Source organism: Mastomys coucha, unplaced genomic scaffold, assembly GCF_008632895.1.
Source record: "Mastomys coucha isolate ucsf_1 unplaced genomic scaffold, UCSF_Mcou_1 pScaffold13, whole genome shotgun sequence".
NCBI lineage: Eukaryota > Metazoa > Chordata > Mammalia > Rodentia > Muridae > Mastomys > Mastomys coucha.
In genome coordinates, this window is record NW_022196895.1 from 73,277,523 (window position 1) to 73,297,886 (window position 20,364).

At 48.0% G+C, this 20,364-nt stretch overlaps 1 protein-coding gene across 1 annotated transcript in view; it reads right to left on the reverse strand.

Moving 5' to 3' along the window:
- Rnf165 (ring finger protein 165) overlaps positions 1–20,364 on the reverse strand; it is a 100,493-nt gene that overhangs the window by 15,206 nt on the left and 64,923 nt on the right. Inside the window, exons 2-3 of the mRNA XM_031366094.1 lie at positions 5,756–6,071; positions 396–506 (exon numbers count right to left, since the gene is read on the reverse strand). Of these exons, the coding sequence (XP_031221954.1) occupies positions 396–506; positions 5,756–6,071 (427 nt within the window). The remainder of the gene's footprint in view (positions 1–395; positions 507–5,755; positions 6,072–20,364) is intronic.

Here is a 20,364-nt window from a genome sequence, read left to right on the forward strand (position 1 = left end):
TCCTTCCCTCTCTCCCTCCCTCCCTTCCTCTGTCTCTCCCTTCTTCCCCCCTTCCTCTCTCCCTCCCTCCCTCCCTCCCTTCCTCCCTCCCTCTTTCCCTCTCTCCCTCTTTCCCTTCCTCTCTCCCTGTCTCCCTCTCTTTCTCCCTACTTCCCTCCCTCCCTCCCTCCTTGCCTCCCATCCTCTCTCCCTCTCTTCTTCCTTCTCTCTCTTCCCCTCCCTCCCTCCTTCCCTCCCTCTCTCCCTGCTTCCCTCTCTTCCTCTCTTCCTCTCTCCCTTTTTCCCTCTCTCCCTCCTTCTCTTGCTCTCTCCCTGTCTCCCTCTCTTTCTCCCTATTTCCCTCCCTCCTTCTCTCCCTCCCTCCCTCCTATGCTCCCCAGCACCTGGAGACTCACCAGTCAGTGCCCTCAGCCAGATACCGGGGCTGAGGTGTCTGCAGTTGGTGGCCAAAGTCGAAGCTGGGGTGAAGGCGGTGGGGGTGGACAGACACTCGATCCTGACTCCGCCTGCACAGGAAGCAAGGATGGCCAGTGTGTTAAAGGCTGCCTGAGCCAGCCAAGCTCCCAGGAGCTCTGAGTGATACCCCCTCCACCTACTATGGATGCCCCACTCTCCCTTAGCAGCAAGCAGAGAGCTCTAAGACAAACAGAGAGGAAATCACACCAGAAGGAGTAGATGGCAAGAAATAATCAGACGCAGCTAAAATCAACAAAACAGAAACAAACAAACAAACAAAAAACACAATATAAAGAATCAGTGAAACGAGTTGTTTCCTATGAAGATCATTAAGATTGACAAACTCTTATCCAAATTAACTAAAAGGTAGAAAGAAATATCCAAATCTACAAAAATGAAAGAAAGAAAGGAAGGAAGGAAGGAAGAAAAAAAGAAAGAAAGAGAAGAACATAGCAACAGACACCAAGGAAATCCAGAGAATCATAGAGATATATTTTTTAAAAATCTTTGCTCCACCAAATTTGAAAATCTAAAAGAAGTGGATAATTTTCCAACTAGGTACCATTTATCAAAGTTAAATCAAGATCAGATAATCGATTTAAACCTATAACTCCTAATGAAATAGAATTAAAAGTCTCCCAGCCCAAAACAACTCAGGGCCAGATGGTTTTAGCACAGAATTCTACCAGACTTTCAAAGAAGAGTTAATACCAATACTCCTCAAATTACTCCACAAAATAGAAGCAGAAGGAACATTGTCAAATTTGTTTTACAAGACCACAACTATCCTGATATCAAGTCGCCTAAACACCCAACACAGAAAGAGCATTATAGACCAATTTCTCTTATGAATATAGATGTAAAATTTTTCAATAAAATACTTGCAAATTGAATCCAAGAGCCCAGCAAAAAGGTCATCCACCATGATCAAGTAGGCTTCATCCCAAAGATACAAGGATGGCTCAACATACATGAATAAATGTAATCCACCCATAGACAAACTGAAAGGAAAAAACAAAAACACATGATCATCTCATTAAATGAAGAAAGGGCCTTTGAAAAGTCCAATACTCTTCATGATGAAAGTCCTGGAGCGATTAGGGATTCAGGGGACATACTCCAATATAACCAAGGCAGATTACAGCAAGTCCATAGCCAACATCAACATAAATGGAGAGAAGCTCAAAGCAATTCCATTAAAATTGGACACAAGACAAGATTGTCTGCTCTCTCCATACCTATTCAATACAGTGCTTAAAATCTTAGCTAGAGCAGTAAGACCACTGAAGGAGATCAAGGGGATACAAGTAGGAAAGGAAGAAGTCCAAGTATCTTTTTTTTTTTTAGATAATATGATAATACACACAGGTGACCCTAAAAACTCCATCAGGAAGCCCCTATAATTGATAAACACTTTCAGCAAAGTGGCTAGATACTAAATTACTTCACAAGCATCAGTAACCCTCCTCTATACAAATGACAAACAAACTGAGAAAAAAAATCAAGGGACCAATGCCTTCTACAGTAGCCTCAAAAAATAGAAAATACCTTGGGGCAACTCTAACCAAGCTTGTGTGCTTAAACAAACAAACAAAATCCCTTTAGGACATTGAAGGAAGATACTGAAGATGGAAGGATCTCGCATGCTCACGGATCAGTAGGATTAACATAGTGAAAGAATGACTCTCCTACCAAAGCGATCTACAGATCCAAAATTCCAACACGATTCTTCCAAGATCTTGAAAGAAGAACTTCCAGCTTCATATGGAAGCACAAAAACCCAGAAGAGCCTAAAACAATGATAAAGGATTCCAGGAGGTGTAACTACCTCGGATTTCAAGTTGTACTACAGAGCTATGGCAATCTAAAGCAGCATAGCATTGGTACAAAAATAGACACGTTGATCAACGGAATTGAATTGAAGACCCAGTCATAAATCCACACACCTACAGACACCTGTTTTGTTTTGTTTTTTATAAAGAAGCCAGAAATTCACGCTAGAAAGATAGATAACGTTGTCAACAAATGGTACTGGTCAAACTGGATGGCTGCATGTAGAAGAATGCACGTGAATCCATACTTATCACCCTGCACAAAACTCAATTATAAGTGTATCAAGTCCCTCAGCCTAAAACCAGATACACTGAACCTGATAGAAGAGACAGCAGAGAGTAGCCTTGAACTTACTGACACAGGAAAAGACTTCCTGAACAGAACACCAATAGCTCAGGCTCTAAGATCAACAATAATTAAGTGGAACCTCACGTGACTGAAAAGCCTCCATTCAGCAAAGGACACCATCGTACGGACAGAGCAGCCGCTGATAGAATGGAAAAAGTGTTTGTTTGTTTTTTAACTGTGCATCCAATTGAAGGTTAATATCCAAAATAGGTAAACAACTAAAAAAAACTAGATATCAAGAAAACAAATGACCCAATTAAAAATGGTCTAAACAGAAAATTTTTTAAAAGGAAACTCAAATGGCTGAGAAACACTTTTAAAAAATGTTCAACATCTTTAGACATCAGGGAAATGCAAATCAAAACTACTTAGAGATTTCATCTTAACACCTGTCAGAAAAGCTAAGATCAACAAGACAAGTGACAGCTCGTGCTGGCAAGGATGTGGAGTAAGGGGAATATTCATCCATTGCTGGTGGGATCGAGAACTTGTACAGCCACTATGGAAATCGTGTGGAGGTTCCTCAGAAGCTGGGAATAGATCTACCTCAAGACCTTAGCTATACGATGTGGGCATGTACTCAAAGGATGCTCCATCCTCCCACAGAGATATTTGCTTAGCCATGTTCATAGCCAGAAGTTGGAAACAACCTAGATGTCCCTCAACAGAAGAATGAATAAAGAAAAAGTGGTCTGTTTATGTACTGCAGTTATTACTCAGCGGTTAAAAATAATGAAACTATGGAATTTGCAGATAAATGAGTGGAAATAGAAAAGTCATCCTAGGGGAGGTATCTCAGACCAGAAAGACAGATGTGGTATGTATCCGCTTCTACGTGGATAATAGCTGTTAGGTCAATGATAACCAAGCTACAAGCCATAGAACCACAGAGAGCAGGTATGAAGAAAGGGGCAGAGAGATCTCATTAGGAAAGATAAATAGAATGGTTAGCTATGGATGGTGGATATGGGGCTGGAACTGTAGGATCAAGTGAAGGGGGAGTGGGTACCGAGGGAGGGAAAACAAACACCTAAAACTGAAGGTCATTTGAGGAGTGGTATGGAAAGTTAATACAGTAAAAGCTTCCTAAAATACATACATATATGAAAGAAATCTAAATGAAATTGCCAAATAATGGAGGAGACAGACACCCCCCCCAGCTGGATATCTCTTATCACCAAATGAAGTTTTCAGTACCAGGACTGGGTTACATATAATTGAGTTGTTGGCCAAAGTGAATCCCCAGACAACCCAGGCTGCTGCCAAGACCCCAGGTTGCTCTCCACAAGCTGACAGCAAGACCCCATTGCTGAAGACAGCGCCCACACCACCCACTGAACATGGATGAGGTGATCGGATGCCTACCTTCATCCTTACATGCTAGTGTCTTTGTTATAGAAAGGTATTCTGCACACTGCCAAAAGAAATGTCAACACCAGCCCAGCCACAAACCCTCTGATCTGCAATGCTGTCCTGTCTGCGTGATCTGCTAGTGCAATGGTGACACAAAGCTTGTGGGAGTAACCAACCAACATCTGGTCTAAGTTCCGGTCCACGAGATGGAGCCCACACCCAACACTGCTTGGGTGACCAGTAGCCCTGGGATCCAGGGTAAACTAAAATACTACTGTCCCAAAACCAAACAAAACAACCCAGCAATGAAATGACTCCTAATAACGTTCTACTATCCTCATAGGTCAATGCCTTGTTCAGCCATCATCAGAGAAGCATCCCCCTGTAGCGGATGAGGACAAGTACAGAGGCCTTTGCATAATGCCTTATGCTGGTGAGGAGGGAACAGACCTCAGAACCCAGAGCTCTAAATGGAATGTCTCCATCAAATCCCTCCCCTCTGAGCTCCGGGGACTCCTTGGAAGAGGCAGAGGGGCTGGAGGACACCAGGAGAGCGAGGTCCTCGAAATCAACATGAGCCAAGTTCAGATGAACTCAGAGACAGTGAGGGAGCATGCACAGCGCCTGAGCAGATCTGCACCAGATCCTCTGTGTAGACATTATGACTTCCAATTTAACAGTTTTTAATGGGATTCCTGAGTGTGCGAACCAGTGGGAACGCTGACTCTTGCGCCTTCTCTTGGACTCTTCTCCTGCTGTTGGTTTATTTGTCTAACTCCAACTGTTATTTTGTTGTTGTTGTTGTCTTACCTTATTTTGTTATATCATATTATTATCAACCCTTAGAAGCCTGTTTGTTTTCTAATGAGAGACAGAAAGTGGGTGGATTCCTGATAGGGGGAACTGGGAGGGGTAGAGGGAGGGGAGGCCATAGTCAGAATATATTATGTTTGAAAAAAGATTCTATTTTCATTAAAAAGAAAAGAATTAATAATTTAAAAGAACATTTAAAAAATTTAGGCCGGGCAATGGTGGCGCATGCCTTTGATCCCTGCACTTGGGAGGCAGAGTCAGGCAGATTTCTGAGTTCGAGGCCAGCCTGGTCTACAGAGTGAGTTCCAGGATAGCCAGGGCTACACAGAGAAACCCTGTCTAAAAAGAAAAAAAAAAAGCATATGGTATCTATTGTTATTTTTAATGAATTAATAGATAGCTTAAAATTTCTAACATGGTAAACTCATACAAGCCGAGATTCTTTGTGGTCATTAATTTTTTAGTGTGAAAAAAGGCCCTGAAACCCAGAAGACTGAGAAGCAGCCACCTGTGCTAATCCATTTTTTCTTTACTGTTGAAACTCAGAAAGGTAGTGTGATATTTGATCAGGATATTTGATCGCGGCTAATTTTATCCAGTTTACATGGCATACAGCCACAGTCTCCAACTCTAGCTTCCAACTAGACTTTGGCCCTTTGGAGGCCAAAGCTGGAACCAGCCATTTCCTTTGGTACTTTGGTATGGTTTGGGGGCAAACAGAATCAGGCCGCCAGAGATCTGGAGAGAATTTGGGAGACCTCAAATTTCCCACGCGTTACTGACCATTGCTTACCCAACCCCTAACCCTGAATTTGGTGATGTGAGGGATCACGCTAGGGTCTGACCTAAATGAATGCAAAAGCCATCCCCTGAAGAGCCACTTTGTGACTGCAGCCAATCTTGGTTGAAAGAAGCCCCGCCCCGCCCCCTCCACGGCCCCGCCCCTGCCGACCTGGGATGCGAGACGAGCCTGCGGTGCTGAGCTTCCAGGAGCTGCTGCTGCAGCAGGTATTGCTGGTGCAGGGCCTGAGGTAGGAAGGAGGGACCTGTGACGTCCTGGAACTGCAGGGTGGGCAGCGGGGTCAGCGACTGGTGCAGCGTGCCACTGTGCTGGTGGGCCGGGGCCATGTGGGCGCTGAGGCCCGGCTGCGACTGCACGGGGTGGGCCAGCGGGAAGTCCGGGGCTAGCTGCTGCGGCTGCGGCGGCCCCAGGTGGAAGTGGCGGCAGGAGGTAGCGTGAGGATGCTGAGACCTTTGAAAGGGGGCACCTGTAGAGGCAGAAGACAGAGATCTCCGTGAGGACCTGCAGAGGGCTCTCTCACGTGAGCGGGGTTCCCGCCCCTGGACAACCTGAACCTTCCTAACACAGCTGATCTACAGCTTTACTATCTTACCGTCTTTAATGCTCCCTGTAAAGGATCTGTGTGCTGTGCGTTAGCAGAGGAAGTGTAATGTACAGAGAAGCAAAGCAGCCTTTTTAAATAAGTGACACGTGCCAAAGGGTTTTAAGAACCCCCTAGAGCCAGCCTGGCCTTCTTGACTTAGACTCCTCCCATTCGATTTCTGAATTGCTGGTGCATCACCTGAGGGTCGGAAGGAAGGACCTGGGAGAAAATTGTACACAGAGAAAGTTTACGGTGACCTAGGCAAGCCCTGGACTTTACGGAGGAAGGTCTATTCCAGCATAAGCAGCTAAAAAATTTGTGTTACAGTTTTAAGCAGGAAAGGATCACACAGAAACTGACCTTTCAAAATACCAATCAGGCCCAGCACTTGGCAAAGGCCTTTAATCCCAGCACTCCAGCAGACAGATGAGTATCTGTGAGTTCAACACCAGCCAGGTCTATATATATGGAGTCCCAAGACAGTCATGGCTACATAGAAGGATCTTGTCTCAAAGCGGGGAGGGGGGCTTAAAATAAAAATGTTTAATAAAAAATAAAATACCAATCCATTTATTGTAAGATTGGAATTTACTTTAAAGCAAGCAAATCCAGGTATATGCCAGTTTTATTTTAACTAAGGCTCCAGTGTTTTGTGACTAGAATTGAGCTGGATTACAAAGTTTTGCAAGATGCCCTGATGGACAATGAGGCATCAGAGGAGTCCTGCTGTGAGGTAGCCAGCAGACTTGGCTGGCACTGCAGAAAGATCCCCACTAACATAAGAGCAAAGGGATAAGAAAAAGACAGGGCCTCAGGGAATGGCAACAAGGACACCAGCAGGCAACAGATGTCAACTGTCTCTGTTTGGGGAGCAGATGGGGGGATGAGCAAAGCCGAGAAACCAGAAACCTAGCACCCACCAAAGGGTCAATTAACAAAGGGTGGACAGATCATGGGGGGGGGTGGAATGGGAGGGTCAGGAACGGAGGCAGGACACAGTGTGGGATTAAGAAAACAGAGATGTTGGGTCTGCCCACTAGGCAGCTACACCCACGGCCCCTCCCTTTCCCATCCTCCCAGAAATGTCTTGGTGCATAGGGGAGGGGACACAGGGGAGAGATAAAGAAAACAGGGTCAGGTGAAAGTCTATGGGACTTTGGGACTCCCTGCTCTCATCCGTCACTTGGTATGTGACATTGCTCTGCACTCTACACAGGTACACTGGGGCTGGAAATAGGACTAGAGGGATGGGTCTTCAAAGAAAGTCATTGTTCCCACAGGTTCTTGTGGTTCAGAACACACCAGTGAGGGGTTGGAGAGATGGCTCCGTGGCTAAGAGCACTGGCTGCTCTTTCAGAGGTCCCTGAGTTCAATTCCCAGCACCCACATGGCAGCTCACACCTACCTGTAACTTCAGTTCCAGGGGACCTGACTCCCTCCCACAGACATACATGCAGGCAAAACACCAATGCACATAAAATGAAAATAAGCCAATTTATGAAAATGTGTAGGCACCACTGTATCCTGAAGCCCAGTGCCTGGAAAGCTACGTCTCACATATGTGCACAGAGCTTCTAAGCCTACTATGACTTAAGCAGGCAACCCAGTGACGACTAGGTTCTTTTTGTTTTGTTTTGTTTTGTTTTTTGAAGAAGAAGAAGAAGAAAGGTAAAAGGGACCAGAGAAAGCATACTTTTATATGAGGGGAAAAAAATCCAAGCAAGAAAAGCGATAAAATAGGAGGCCATAATCTAGAGAAGTGCAGTGTTCCCAAGCATACAGCTGCTCAGGATGCCAGACAGTTCGAGGAATCCGAAAGGTTGTCTGGAGGAGAGGAGAATGGGAAATTGTATTTGAAGGCATTTCACACATTGACAGAGACTTTGGTAAGAATATAAATACTGTAAGACGCAAAGCAGCCCTAAAGGGACGGGGACCATCACCAGGGAAATAAAAAGCTGTGTGAGTGAGTGTAATTATTACACACTACTGGCTCAACACTAAACAATATGTACCAACCATAACACAAATAATAAGCTGTATTAGGACAAAAAAAATCATCTGAAGAACATAAACAAGGGCCAGGAATGTTAAAATCAACAAATAGCAATCCAATGGCTTAGTCTGGAATTTACATAATAATGTACATGATTCAGAAAGTACCTGCCTAGTTCCAAAGGATTAGAGGCATAGGACCTTGGGGTATCTGCCTCTGGAGGGGGTTGGGTAGGGGCAGAGTGTATGACCAAAGTCATCTTATACTGAAGTTAGTCAATGACACACACCTCGTAGACTTTTTGTAATGGGCCTATCTGAAAAGCAAACTGAAAATAAAAACCATTTCTGCCCATATTTATGGGAAACTTCAATTCCCATGAGCATTTGGACAAGTCAGGCCCCTCGGCCTTGGGGATAATGGCATCAGAGTGTCCAAAACCTGGAGGCTGAGAAGGTAGACACCACTCCCCCCTTCTCAAGTCCCCATCGTCAGCACACCCAACAAAAGAGGAGGAGCAGATGGGGGGGGAGCAAGGGCTTGAAAAAGAAAAAAGCCCTGCCCAGGAGCAGAAGAAAGAAACAGAGATGTGTGTTTGTATTTTTAGAGGATATTGATGAGACTAAAGCCAATACTGCCACAGAATTATGTGAGACCCACACAAGTAGTTTTAACTTTCCTCACCAATAGATGGGTAAAACTCACTTTAAATATATGTAAGAACATGCCTAAAAATGCTCGTTTACCGTGTATTCAGTCGAAGAATGCTCTCTTACAAGTGTCCATGGTCAGCTATACTTTTGCCCTTCTGACGCCTTCCATGTGGTGTATTCTGTGCTACGTGGCTTCCCTGCCGCGAGTGCAGCTCTCAGGAGGAGGTCAACGCCATCCATAGAGCACAGCCTTCCAGCCTTTCCCACAGGGCCTTCCCTCAGATGGGATGAGGAGCCCCACCCCTCCTACCTGTGACGCCCAGCGCAATAGCCTGGCATTAAAGCAGAATACTTCCTAGTCCTCCCTAAATCCTGAATGGTGTGGATGCTCAGTAGTGCCTGGGTGTCTGCCTGACTGAAGGAGATGGGGGGAGGGGAAACAGAGGGGTGAAGGGGTTGGGGCTGACTGAACTCAAGCTGGATTAAAATTGACTGAGACGGAGGGAAGAGTCCCCGGATGAGCCCTGGGGTTTACAAGGGCAGGGCAGGCACAGATGAGGCCGGCTGGCCAGTATCTTCTACCTTTGCCCTGCTGGAGCCTGTCTGGCTGCCAGAGCAGCCGCTGCCCTCCGGTCCCACAGATCCTCCTGCTCCATGAGGGAGGTTCACTCTCCTGCAGCCGCTAGCTGGTGCGTGTGACAGGGAATACAGATGCTCGCCACCAGAATGGGCAGTGGAAGCCCATAAAATGCAAGTTCTTCAACACCAAAGCAAGTTCTGCCTGCAGTCACCTCTGTCCCCTGGGAGTTCCGGGGCCTCGCCGTCTATACTGAAACATAGAAGCTGGGAACGGCGGAACTCAGCCCTATGTCGTGTCGTCTTTGTGAACAGCTGCCCTGTTCAGTTTCCAAAACCAACAGTGAAACTCGGGGGAATCTGGAGTTTCTGACAAGCCAAGAGCCAGCCATATCTGAACAACTGTGACATCTCCAAGTCCCCTCCCCGCCGCCCTTTAGTCATCTACCCGCATTTTTTCCCATTAGAGTCATTCCGTCCCATTAAAAAATAATTTCCAGATGTCCCTGATTATTCTATGCATTTATCATATTTCCCCAGGGTTAAAATGCCACCAACTGAAAGATTCATCACAAGCTAAATAACATTTTCTGTGAGTGAGGAAATAAACAAAATAAATCCCACCATATTAAATAAACACATCAATTATAAGACACAAATGACTATCAGAAAGGGGGAAACGTGTGTCTTAGGATTCTGGAAATTGATGCTGACAATCACCACCTCTTGAGACTTGGCCTGGAGCAGTGCTTGACAGTAGGGGGCTGGGCTCTCGAGAGATGCAGGTGTAGGGAGGAGGCTGGGAAGCCCAGGTCAGCCCTGCACTGCTGGGAGCAGGGAAGCCCACAGGTGTAAGGCTCACCTGTGAGCAGCTCACCTGCAGCTCACCTGGTACACATGAGACACACGACAGGTGCCCCACAAATGCCTAGGAACTGGCAGCCTCGTGCCTCTTGGGCAAGGAGCCCATAGAAGCCAGCAGCTGGAGAATGGGTAGATCTGAGGGCTGCAGAATCCACACAGTGGGGGCAGGGAAAGGAAAGGGAGATTTAGAAAACACAGGGCAGAGGGCTGTGGGAACGGAACGTAAACTGAGATAACAGTAACCAAGTCTCAAGTCTAAATAGTTTGCTGATTTGCATAGGACACACCCCTCAGAGTGAGTGACAGATGGAGATTTCAGTCCAGAAGTCTCCTTTTAAAAGCTAGAATGAAGCCGGGTGGTGGTGGTGCATGCCTTTAATCCCAGCACTTGGGAGGCAGAGGCAGGTGGATTTCTGAGTTTGAGGCCAGCCTGGTCTACAGAGTGAGTTCCAGGACAGCCAGGGCTACACAGAGAAACCCTGTCTCGAAAAACAAAACAAACAAACAAACAAAAAAACAAAAACAAAAAAACAACAACAACAAAAGCTAGAATGAGAAGATAAGGCAGAGCCAAAGGAGCCAGGAACCTTGACCAGCAATGCAAGAGGCTGGGGTCTGAATGCCTGTATGTTCAAATCCCAACCCCCAGTGAAGTTAGACTAGGAAATAGGACCTTTGGGAGGTGATTAGCTCTCTTAAAGGGATTAATGTCTTTAGAAAAGAGACCCCAGAGAGCTAGCTGGCCCCTTCACGTGTAAAGACCCAGCTGGAAGCACCATCTATGAGAAGAAAGAGTGCATGGCTAGGCACGGTGTCTGCTAGCGTCTTGACCTTGCACTTCCAGACTCCAAAACAATAAATGTGTATTCTTTATAAGTTACCCATGTTATGGTATTTTGTTTGAGCAGTCCAAGGGGTTCCGGATGGGGCCTCCCACGGAGGACAATTGTGACAGTCCATCTTTACTGTGAACTTGCGATGCACCTAAGAGTCACCATGTAAATATCTCTCTGGACATGAGATGGAAAGACCCGCCCTAACTGGGGGTGGTACCATTCCATGGAGAAGAAGAGGAGACACTGGGCAAGCCTTGTCTCTGTTTCTTGACTGTAAACAATGTAACCAGCCACCTACTTCATAGCACCATGGCTTCCCCTCCATGTTCAATTGTGAGCCAAAATAACCCTTCCTTCACAAGCTGTTTTTGCTTTTGTTACAGTAGCCAGATGACCTAACTACTAACGGGGTGAAGCCCAGACAGACCCAGGATGCCTAGAGGAGGCCTGGCTTGGTCTGAGGTCTTCTCTGAATTGTGGATGAGGACAGGGCAGTCAGAACGTGGCCTAGGCGAGAGCAGAGGAGCCTAGCTAAAACACCAGAGTGCTCAGAACTGAAGTTCCAAGAAGACCAGCAGAAGTTCCTTCAGGCATGGACAGACAGACAGATAGGCAGACACACTCACACCCGTGGACACTTCAGGAACAGGTCAGCCTAAAGCCTTGTCATAGGCCATCTAGCTGTCCTGGGCTAGACCTTCCCAGACTCCTCCCAAGAATAGGCACACTGGGATGGGGTGGGAAGGATGGGAACCAGACCAGACCCTCTAGGGAAGCTGGCAGCCCATCCCCTCCTGCTCAGGCAGGTTCTCAGGGTGTCTGGTGTCCTGCTGTCCCTAGCTCATTGACCCGGGTCACTCCCCAACAGCTCTGGGACAGAACAGGGAGTGAGTTAGAGGTGGAGCACCAGAGAGGTCAGGGTACCTCTCTGCACGGTCACAGCTGGCCTCATTTTGACTTGTAGCCTGGGTAGTCCTGCTAACAAGGAGCTCTGCAATGAACACCTTCTTAGCTGGCCTCTCCTCTCATTCACAGGAAAGCCAAGTAGAAGGCACAGGAAAATTCTGATGAGCTAAACATATGGTGGTCTCCAGGGCCCCACAGCTGGACAGACCTCATCTGGTCCATGCCATCTTCCCTTACTGACAGAACCATATGAGGCTGAGATGTTGAGCATCTGTTGCACATCTTAAGTGACGGGCAGTGAGAGGTGGGAAGAGCCTGTGTCCCTGGGACTGTCACTTACATCTTCCTAAAGCCCGGTTCTGAACACGCAGTCCCACCAAGTGCTCCCCTCTCTCCCCTCCCCACCCCCCTCAGCCGTGTAACCTTCTCTCTCATCTTTTCAAGTCACCCGGGGACCTTGCCTGCCCCTCAGCTCTCTATGGCTGCTCTCTATCCCCAACGGTGCCACTTTCCTCCACAGACTGTCGTTCCTGTCCACCCCTGACTGTTGGGGCAGATGACAAGAGCCCTTGGAGCCCTCCAAGCTCTTTCCAAGCAATCCAATCCCTCTGTGCTTGACCTGGGCTGCTTGCCTAGTGTACTTAGGATTTGTTTGTATACAAACTTTACCTCCAATAAAAGCTATGAAGTGAGTGCGTGATGGTTTGTATATGCTTGGGCCAGGGAGTGGCACTATTTGGAGGTGTGGCCTTGTTGGAGTAGGTGTGGCCTTGTTGGAGTAGGTGTGTCAGTGTGGGTGTGAGCTTTACAACCCTACTCCTAGCTGCCTGGAAGCCAGTATTCTGCTAGCACCCTTCAGATGAAGATGTAGAACTCTCAGCTCCTCTTGCACTATGCCTGTGCTTGGATGCTGCCACGTTTCCACCTTGATGATAATGGACTGAACAGATGAACCTGTAAGCCAGCCCCCATTAAATGTTGTCCTCATGAGGGTTGCCTTGGTCATGGTGTCTGTTCACAGCAGTAAACCCTGACTAAGAGTGTTTTCAGGGCAAACACCATTTGGCAAAGGAACTTTCTTTTTAGAGGCTTAGACACCATGAGGAACCAGGGAATAAAAGAAGGAGGGAAAGCCAGGCAGGAAAAAGAAGGAAAATAAAAACTTTCATCATCTTAGAGAAGGAAAGGTTAGCAGCTGGTAAGGAAATTGGTTCTTTATGATATTGTCAAATAGTCCAACTAAATGCGATCATTACGGTAAGGCCTTCACTCCAAAGGTGAGGAAGGGCCTCGGGGCCATGAAAGCTGGGGCTATGTGGCCTAGGGCTCTTAGGCACTTGGGACTAGCCTTGACACTCACAGTCTGCTCTGTCAGGTAGAGAATCCTTCCTCCCTTTCCAGGATCTGCACACACCCACCCATGTCTACACATCGTCTTCTCAGGGATGGATCCTCTACAGACCTGACTGCTGAACAGGAATGGCCCTTGGTGGCCCTCCCCCTCCCCCTTCGATGTGCTGAGCATCTCCCAAGCTCTCTAGGAAGGCGCCTATTCCTGCCTCAGGAAGTGACCACGAGTTGGCAAGTCATCTACCTCTGACATCCATGCGGAAAGATGCAGAGGTGCCATCCGAGAGAGATGGCATGGTCGCGAGAGCCCTCAGGCTATGCTGGTCAACGGCTCCAGGCCCTCTCTCTGGCCTGAGATCAAGGGCAAGTCCAAGAACATGCCAAAGTGACAGCTTCTCTAGCAAGACAAATCGTACTGCATCTTTTAGAAATCCCCATGGAAAAGGCTTCAAGGCCTTGCCTTTAACTGATGGAAGGAAGGGCGGATGTTTCTAGAGTGCTGGGAACCATTTAGACTCTTTGTATTGACGAGATGGCCCATGAGGATGGAGTGGCTGTGAGGCCCCTCAAATTACCTGGATGGTAATTTCTATTACAGATAGAAATCAAGTTGTGAGCAGGGGAGCGGTCACAGTGGTCGTCAAAGGGGCAGGGCCCTTCTGACAGAGAGGTTGAAGTCCACATCAGAAGGGCATCTTTCAGAAGGTGCTTTGTTCTCCCCTCACGCAAGTTCCTGATCACTGAAGATGCCACAGAGGAGAGTGGGTGCCAGCAGGGGGAGGGTGGCTTTCTAGGCTTTTCACAAGATGACTCACATTGCCTGCAAGCTCTGCCCCCTCTGCCCCCTTTCGTGTGTGGTAGACTGACCATAGGTGAACTCGTGAATGGGTTAGCCCCAACCAAGATGACCTTGGTGCTGGGGGAGGGCAGAAGGAGCAGAGCAGCAGGGGACACAGCCTGAGGCCCTTAGGGACTGAAGGCCTGGCACGTGAGCCATAGTACAAGGAGATGAAAACTCATCAGAGCTCCCCAACGTTGATTCCAGGAGCCCCCTTTCCCTGGGACAACACAGTTTGGAATCCTATTTCCTGTATTCTCAGCGCATCCTGGGAGGCGTTCAGACTTGGACTCCCTGGGATGAGGGAATGTATCCCTTATGATTCATTCAGAAGTAGATGTTTGGGGGAAGTGCCACAGGGAAGAAGAGGAAGGGTACCCTGTGGAGAGTTGTGAATGACAGCCTGGGCGTCTGGGGTACATTTCTAAGCAACTACTTGACTACAAACCAGGAAAATTGAAGATAAGAAAATGAAAGCGGGCCATCTGCCCAGAACCCAGCTGCCTGGGCTGCTCTTCCAGCTTTCTGTGCCTCCTCCAGGTATCTATTGTTCTACTCTGATCTGCCCTAAGAGGCCAATTTCCAGGCTGAGCCTCTTGGGCAGCCAGATGTCTGCTTTCCTGCCTCTCCATATTTTGGTTCCCTGTCCAATGGAGGCTTAGACAGGAAGTGATATGCCCAAAGGGGTCCTTTACAGCCCAGAGCAGCTTTCTGATGCTTCCCCAGGGCCAGGCTTTGATCTCTGATGAAAAACTCAGCCTCACCCAAGGACCTGGATTCCAGCTCTCAAAACACTGCAGGGAGGGGGACTGTGCGGTCTGAGGGAGCGGGCAGATTTGTCCGCGGTTGAGGCAATTAGGCAGCAAGCCTCCAGCTAGTAGCAAGGGCTGGTGTCCTGACTCTCTCTGTTCCCTGGGTGTGGAGAGAGGGAGTCTGGAGAGGAGGACGGTCAGGGACAGGATGTAATCACACAAAAGGAAACATCTTCCCTCCATTTAAAGCCTTGAGGGGTCTGCAAGCGCTTGTTCACTCTACAGACAGAACAGCACAGTTTCTGGAAAGCACCTGGAGTCCAACTACGGTGCGACATGAGGTCAGAACGAGGTCTCCTCATTCACCCCCATCCCGGCACCTGGCAACAGATACTAACACACTAACCCCTCACTAAATGAAGAGATGAGCCAGGACCTAGGGTGTGCAGGAATGTGGGTGTGTGGGAAGGGACACTGGGCTGCAGACCTCTGGAGAGTTCAAGTCGGTGCCTCCCAGCCTTTGAACCCTGTGTAGATTTGCAGATGAGGATAACTCAAGTAGACACAGGCAGGGAGACTAGCCTCGAAGAGACACGGAAAGAAAAGGCCCAACTCTCTGCACCTGGGCATAGAGTCATGTGGCCAGTCCAACATGAGCCATCGGTCAGTGTGCGTCACCATCAACTAGCCCAGAGAAAGAAGTGACAGGAGGCTCCCTGATGTCACTTGTGGCAGAGGTAGGAAGCCTATTCCACAAATGCCATCAGTTGGTGTTAGGAGCTTCATGCACTGTGGGCCTGTTCCCTTGGGGATACTCAGAGATGGTCTTTAAGGAAGTGACTGGACCATGAGTATCTGACATCATCAGTGGATGTATCTACTGATGAGTTCGTAACTGGATAGATGAAAGGGAGGGGGAGGAAGCTGTGGTAGGTGGGGCCTGACTGGAGGAAGTGAATTTCTGGAGGAATGGGGTTGCCTTTGAAGGGATATCCTGTGTCCCACCTCTCTCTGCATCCTGGCTGACTTGAGATGAGCAGCCTCTGTCACATACTCGTGTGTCTATGACTCAATAATCAAATGTCCAAACCTTAACATCTTCCCAGATATGATCACCTTTCATAAACACTGCTCACTTTACTTGGTGCCCAGAGCAGCAGAGCATGTTCAGAAGGCCCCTCCCTCTGGGGGCTGCAGAGCATAGGTTGCACACACACAGGCCAAACTGAGCCATGTGGTCATGACAAACTACAACACCCTCCCTTGGGGCCCACTGCTCCTGAGAATTCTGATATCGGGCTACTGTTTCCCGGGTTCTTGCCTGGACCTGACCGCTGAGCAGTGATGACGAAGACGGGCAGACATGAGCTTGGACTGTGGCTTTTCTCAGGAGCAGACCATATTCTAGGATTTAAGACAGTAGCATAGTGAGCCACTGCTGTTTGGCCTCCCCATCCTCCATAAAGCAGCTGGGGTGGGATGGGGGTGCTGGGTATCTACTTGCCTTTGGAGGGAGCCAGAGTCAGTTAAATTCTCAGCCAGTACCTTCCTGGGATATTCCATCTAGCACTTCAGTGCGTGTGTATGTGCATGTGTGTGTGTATGCACCTGTGTGTGTGCGCATGTGTGTGAATGTGTGTGTGTGTGCGTGTGTGTGTGTGTATGTGTGTGTGTATATGTGTGTGTGTGTGTGTGTGATAGAGACAGAGACAGACAAAAAGACAGAGAAAGGATGTTTGTAGAAATAAAAAAGAAAAGAGAAAGGAAGATAGGAGAGAGATAAGGTTATAAAGAACAGGAAGGGAGATAACAAAAGAGAGAGAAAGAGAGAGAAGGGAGGGAGGGAAGCAGGAGAGGGAAGAGGATTCCTGGGAACCACAGAGCTGAAGGTTTCTCGAAGCTGGCAGATCCTGGAGGCCACTCTTGCAGCCTGGCCCATTTCTGGCCTTCTCATGTGACTCCGTCAGCTCTTTGGCTGTTTCTGGTTCGTCCTGTGACTAGCCCTGTCTTACCTTTCTCTAAGCAGACCTGGGTTAGCTGGTCCTTGTCGCCTCTGCTAACCTCTTAGAATCCTACATAGTTGTTTTAAGCCAGCATCCCTTCCCCCAGGTCACCCAGCTGGACCAAGAAGTGCCTCAGGTTCAGCCTGCCTGCTCTTCTGCAAGAAAGCCCTCATGAGAATAGCGGAGCAGATAGCTTCCTATCTCTGGCTCCAGCTTCTCATCCTCAGAATGAGCCTTTAACATCCCAACTGTCTGAGGTGGTAAGGTAATACTGTGATGCATGTCCCACCAAGTAGAAATGTTTTCAGCCTCTACCGGGCTAGCCCAGGGCTAACTGTAGACACTGGCCTGGTGGGGAGCCTTTCAGGAACTGGAGCTATCTCTCAGATTATGAGAGCACCTATTCACTTCTGCCAGCCCCCACCCATTCAGTCCAGCAGAGGGCAATCTGCCAACAGCAGCACCCCAAGCTGGCACCACCTAAGGGGAGCCATGGTGCAGCAAGAGCACCCCCCCCGCCCCCCGCTGGAGCCAAAACCCAGGGGGGGATTGTTGCTTTGGATTAACCACTGATCCTCTCATCCATTTTCAGAGTGGAGATGTGTGAAAGAGGGTAATACATTAAATCCCTACTGTGCAGGGTGGGGGAATCGGGAAACCATGGCAACGCCAGATGAGGTAGCAAGATGAGGGCACAAAGTCTAGTTCCACCCCAGCAGCTGGGGATCGAACAAAGTGCACAGTAGCTCTCTCTGGGTCGCTCTGTCATGCCACAGAATTAGTTGTCACTCAGAACTTGACTCATTCATTCAGAATGATGAGGCTACATAAAGAACGAGAAGGGGCATGGCTGCATGCCTACTATGTGCAAGTAATCTAGGGGCAAAGAATCCAGCCCCAAGCAAAACAGTCAAAACCCCTCGCCCCTGTGGAAATGAGATCTCCTTCTGCAGTGCTTGGGGATTACCACGTGAGAAAAGTGGCTAATTCAATTAACCATGCATATGCCAGACTCCAGGGTCTTAATATGAACTTAGAGAAAAAAATCTCTAAATTGATTACATATTAAAATTTTATTTTAGATTTACTGGATTAAATAGTGCATATTATTAAAATTGATTTCACCTGTTTCTTTTTACTTTTTTTTAAAAAATATGATTGCTAGAAAAGTTTAAATTACAAAAGTATCTTGCATTGTATCTTCATGGACTATGGTCTAGATACTAAGTAGCTACAACCGGAAGCAGGGACGGAGGAGGTGAGGGAAGTCTCTCTGTAAAATAGGTTGGCCAGAAGAGCCTTCCCTGGGAAGGTAACTTCAAACAAAATGAGCATATGAGTAAGCAGAAAGCTAAGCAAATAGAGGCAGGAAACTGTGTGCAAAAGCCCCATGTTGAGAGTGAGCCTGGCGTCCGGAGCCTGGCACACCAGGAGACTTGTATGGTGGGACTGGATGAAGCAAATCTTGGTGGTGGGTATCGGATCACTGAGGGCCTTCCTGGTTATTACACATACTGACACTCACTCTAACTGAGATACGGAACCAAGAAATGATAGAATGTGACTGTCTCCAATGAAAGGTCGTGTGACACAGACTGTCCTGGCTGAGGCCACCGTAAGCCAGTCTTTCCTAGCGGCTTAGCAGCTGAGCGCAGATATTTAGGTAGGCCCAGATAAGACTGAAATGACTTCCTAGCTGAGCCAACGACAAATAGTCATTGTTCCTGGGTCAAACTTGACCACCCTGATGATGTTGTCACTTTGTGAGGTGGAGACACTATTCTGAGTTCTGTCCTAATTGACCCGAACGTTACATTAATCTAAATACTCAGCAAAAGCTTCATCTTCTCTCTCTGAAACACCCGGATAATCCTCAGGATAGAGCTAGATGGCAGGTGGGTAGGTGAGTGGATGGATGGATGGATGGATGGATGGATGGATGGGTTGATGGGTAGGTAGATGGATGGATGGGTAGGTGGGTGAGTGGATGGATGGATGGATGGGTGGATGGATGGATGGGTGAGTGGATGGATGGATGGGTGGCTGGTTGGATGGATAGGTGGGTGGGTGGATGGATGGGTGAATAGGTAGATGGATGGTGGGTGAGTAGATGGATAGATGAATGAGTGGTAGTGAGTTGGGTGGGTGGATGGATAAATGGATGGATAGGAGGATAGTGGGTAAGTTAATGAATCAATGGGAGGGTGGACAAATGGCAGCTTAGTATAAGAATAGATGCTGGGTAGTTTATTAATTGTATCTCTAATCACAAGCTAGGGCCCTATCTCCCTTGTACTGACAAGGTCAGATGAGCAAGTACACCCTGTCCCCCTGCCCACTGCTCTCTTGAATATGCTACAGACAAGCCTGCATATCCTAGACCCTTTAGGGTAGAACTTATAAGACAGCAACAGAATGTGAAACCTGCAGACCCGTGTGTCTTCTGTGGAACATGAAGTACTGACTTTTAACTCACTTTGACAGCACACACCCAGTCTCTCCCAGATGTGCTAGCAAACAGACAAATCAATTGTTTTGGATTTTTCTCCCTCTCCACCCCTATACCATGTTAATTAGCAGCAAAAAACATAACATGCCAGCAGCAAAGTCAAGTGAGTTGCTGACAAGCCCTAGCGCTGGGTGGCCAGCCCAACTCTTCCTTCCGGTTATGCTGGGCCCAGTGCTCCAGCACTGTTTCCTGCCTTCTTGTTCACCAGTCCTCCCACCTTAGTGCTCCAGCTTCCCTGTACACCCAGCTTCTGTCCCTCTGTGGTGGCCTCATAACGGATCACCTAACATCTTAGAGAGCTTTCTCAAGTTCTGCTCCACAGCTATCCAAAGCAGATCGTCCCTACTTTAAGGACAAGTTACAGGCTCCTGGGGTCAGAGATATAACCTGGGTTAGGGACCTCAAGCCTGCGATTCTGATTCCAAGTCTGCCTTTCACTCACTGTCAGGGCTGTCAAACCTGTGTCCTCTACAAAGTGTACCCTACTGAGGGCTCCTGGAGACAGTCATAGGGGACCATGGTCAACATCTTTATAGAACAAGGTCAGACAAGCAGCAGTAGGGAGATTCTCCCCGACTGCTCCAGCACAATGGGGTGATCTGGCTTCTGCCCCTCCCCTGCCCTATCCTCTGGGCTTAGGCTCCAGATGTTACCTGAATCTGTGGGATGTCCGTGAGCCCAGGACAAAGCTGAGGTGCTGATCATCCACATTCTCCTGCAACCCTGGGCATCAGTCCTGGCTTGCCAGTTATAGCACTGTGAGTGCACACAGTGGACCCCAGAAGACCCGATATGACCTTTCTTACAACCCTCCCTTCCATGCTTCTGCCAAGGCACAAGAAACCCTCGGGATCCTGATTCCAGATATAATCATCTGGAGTCAGAGGGCGGGG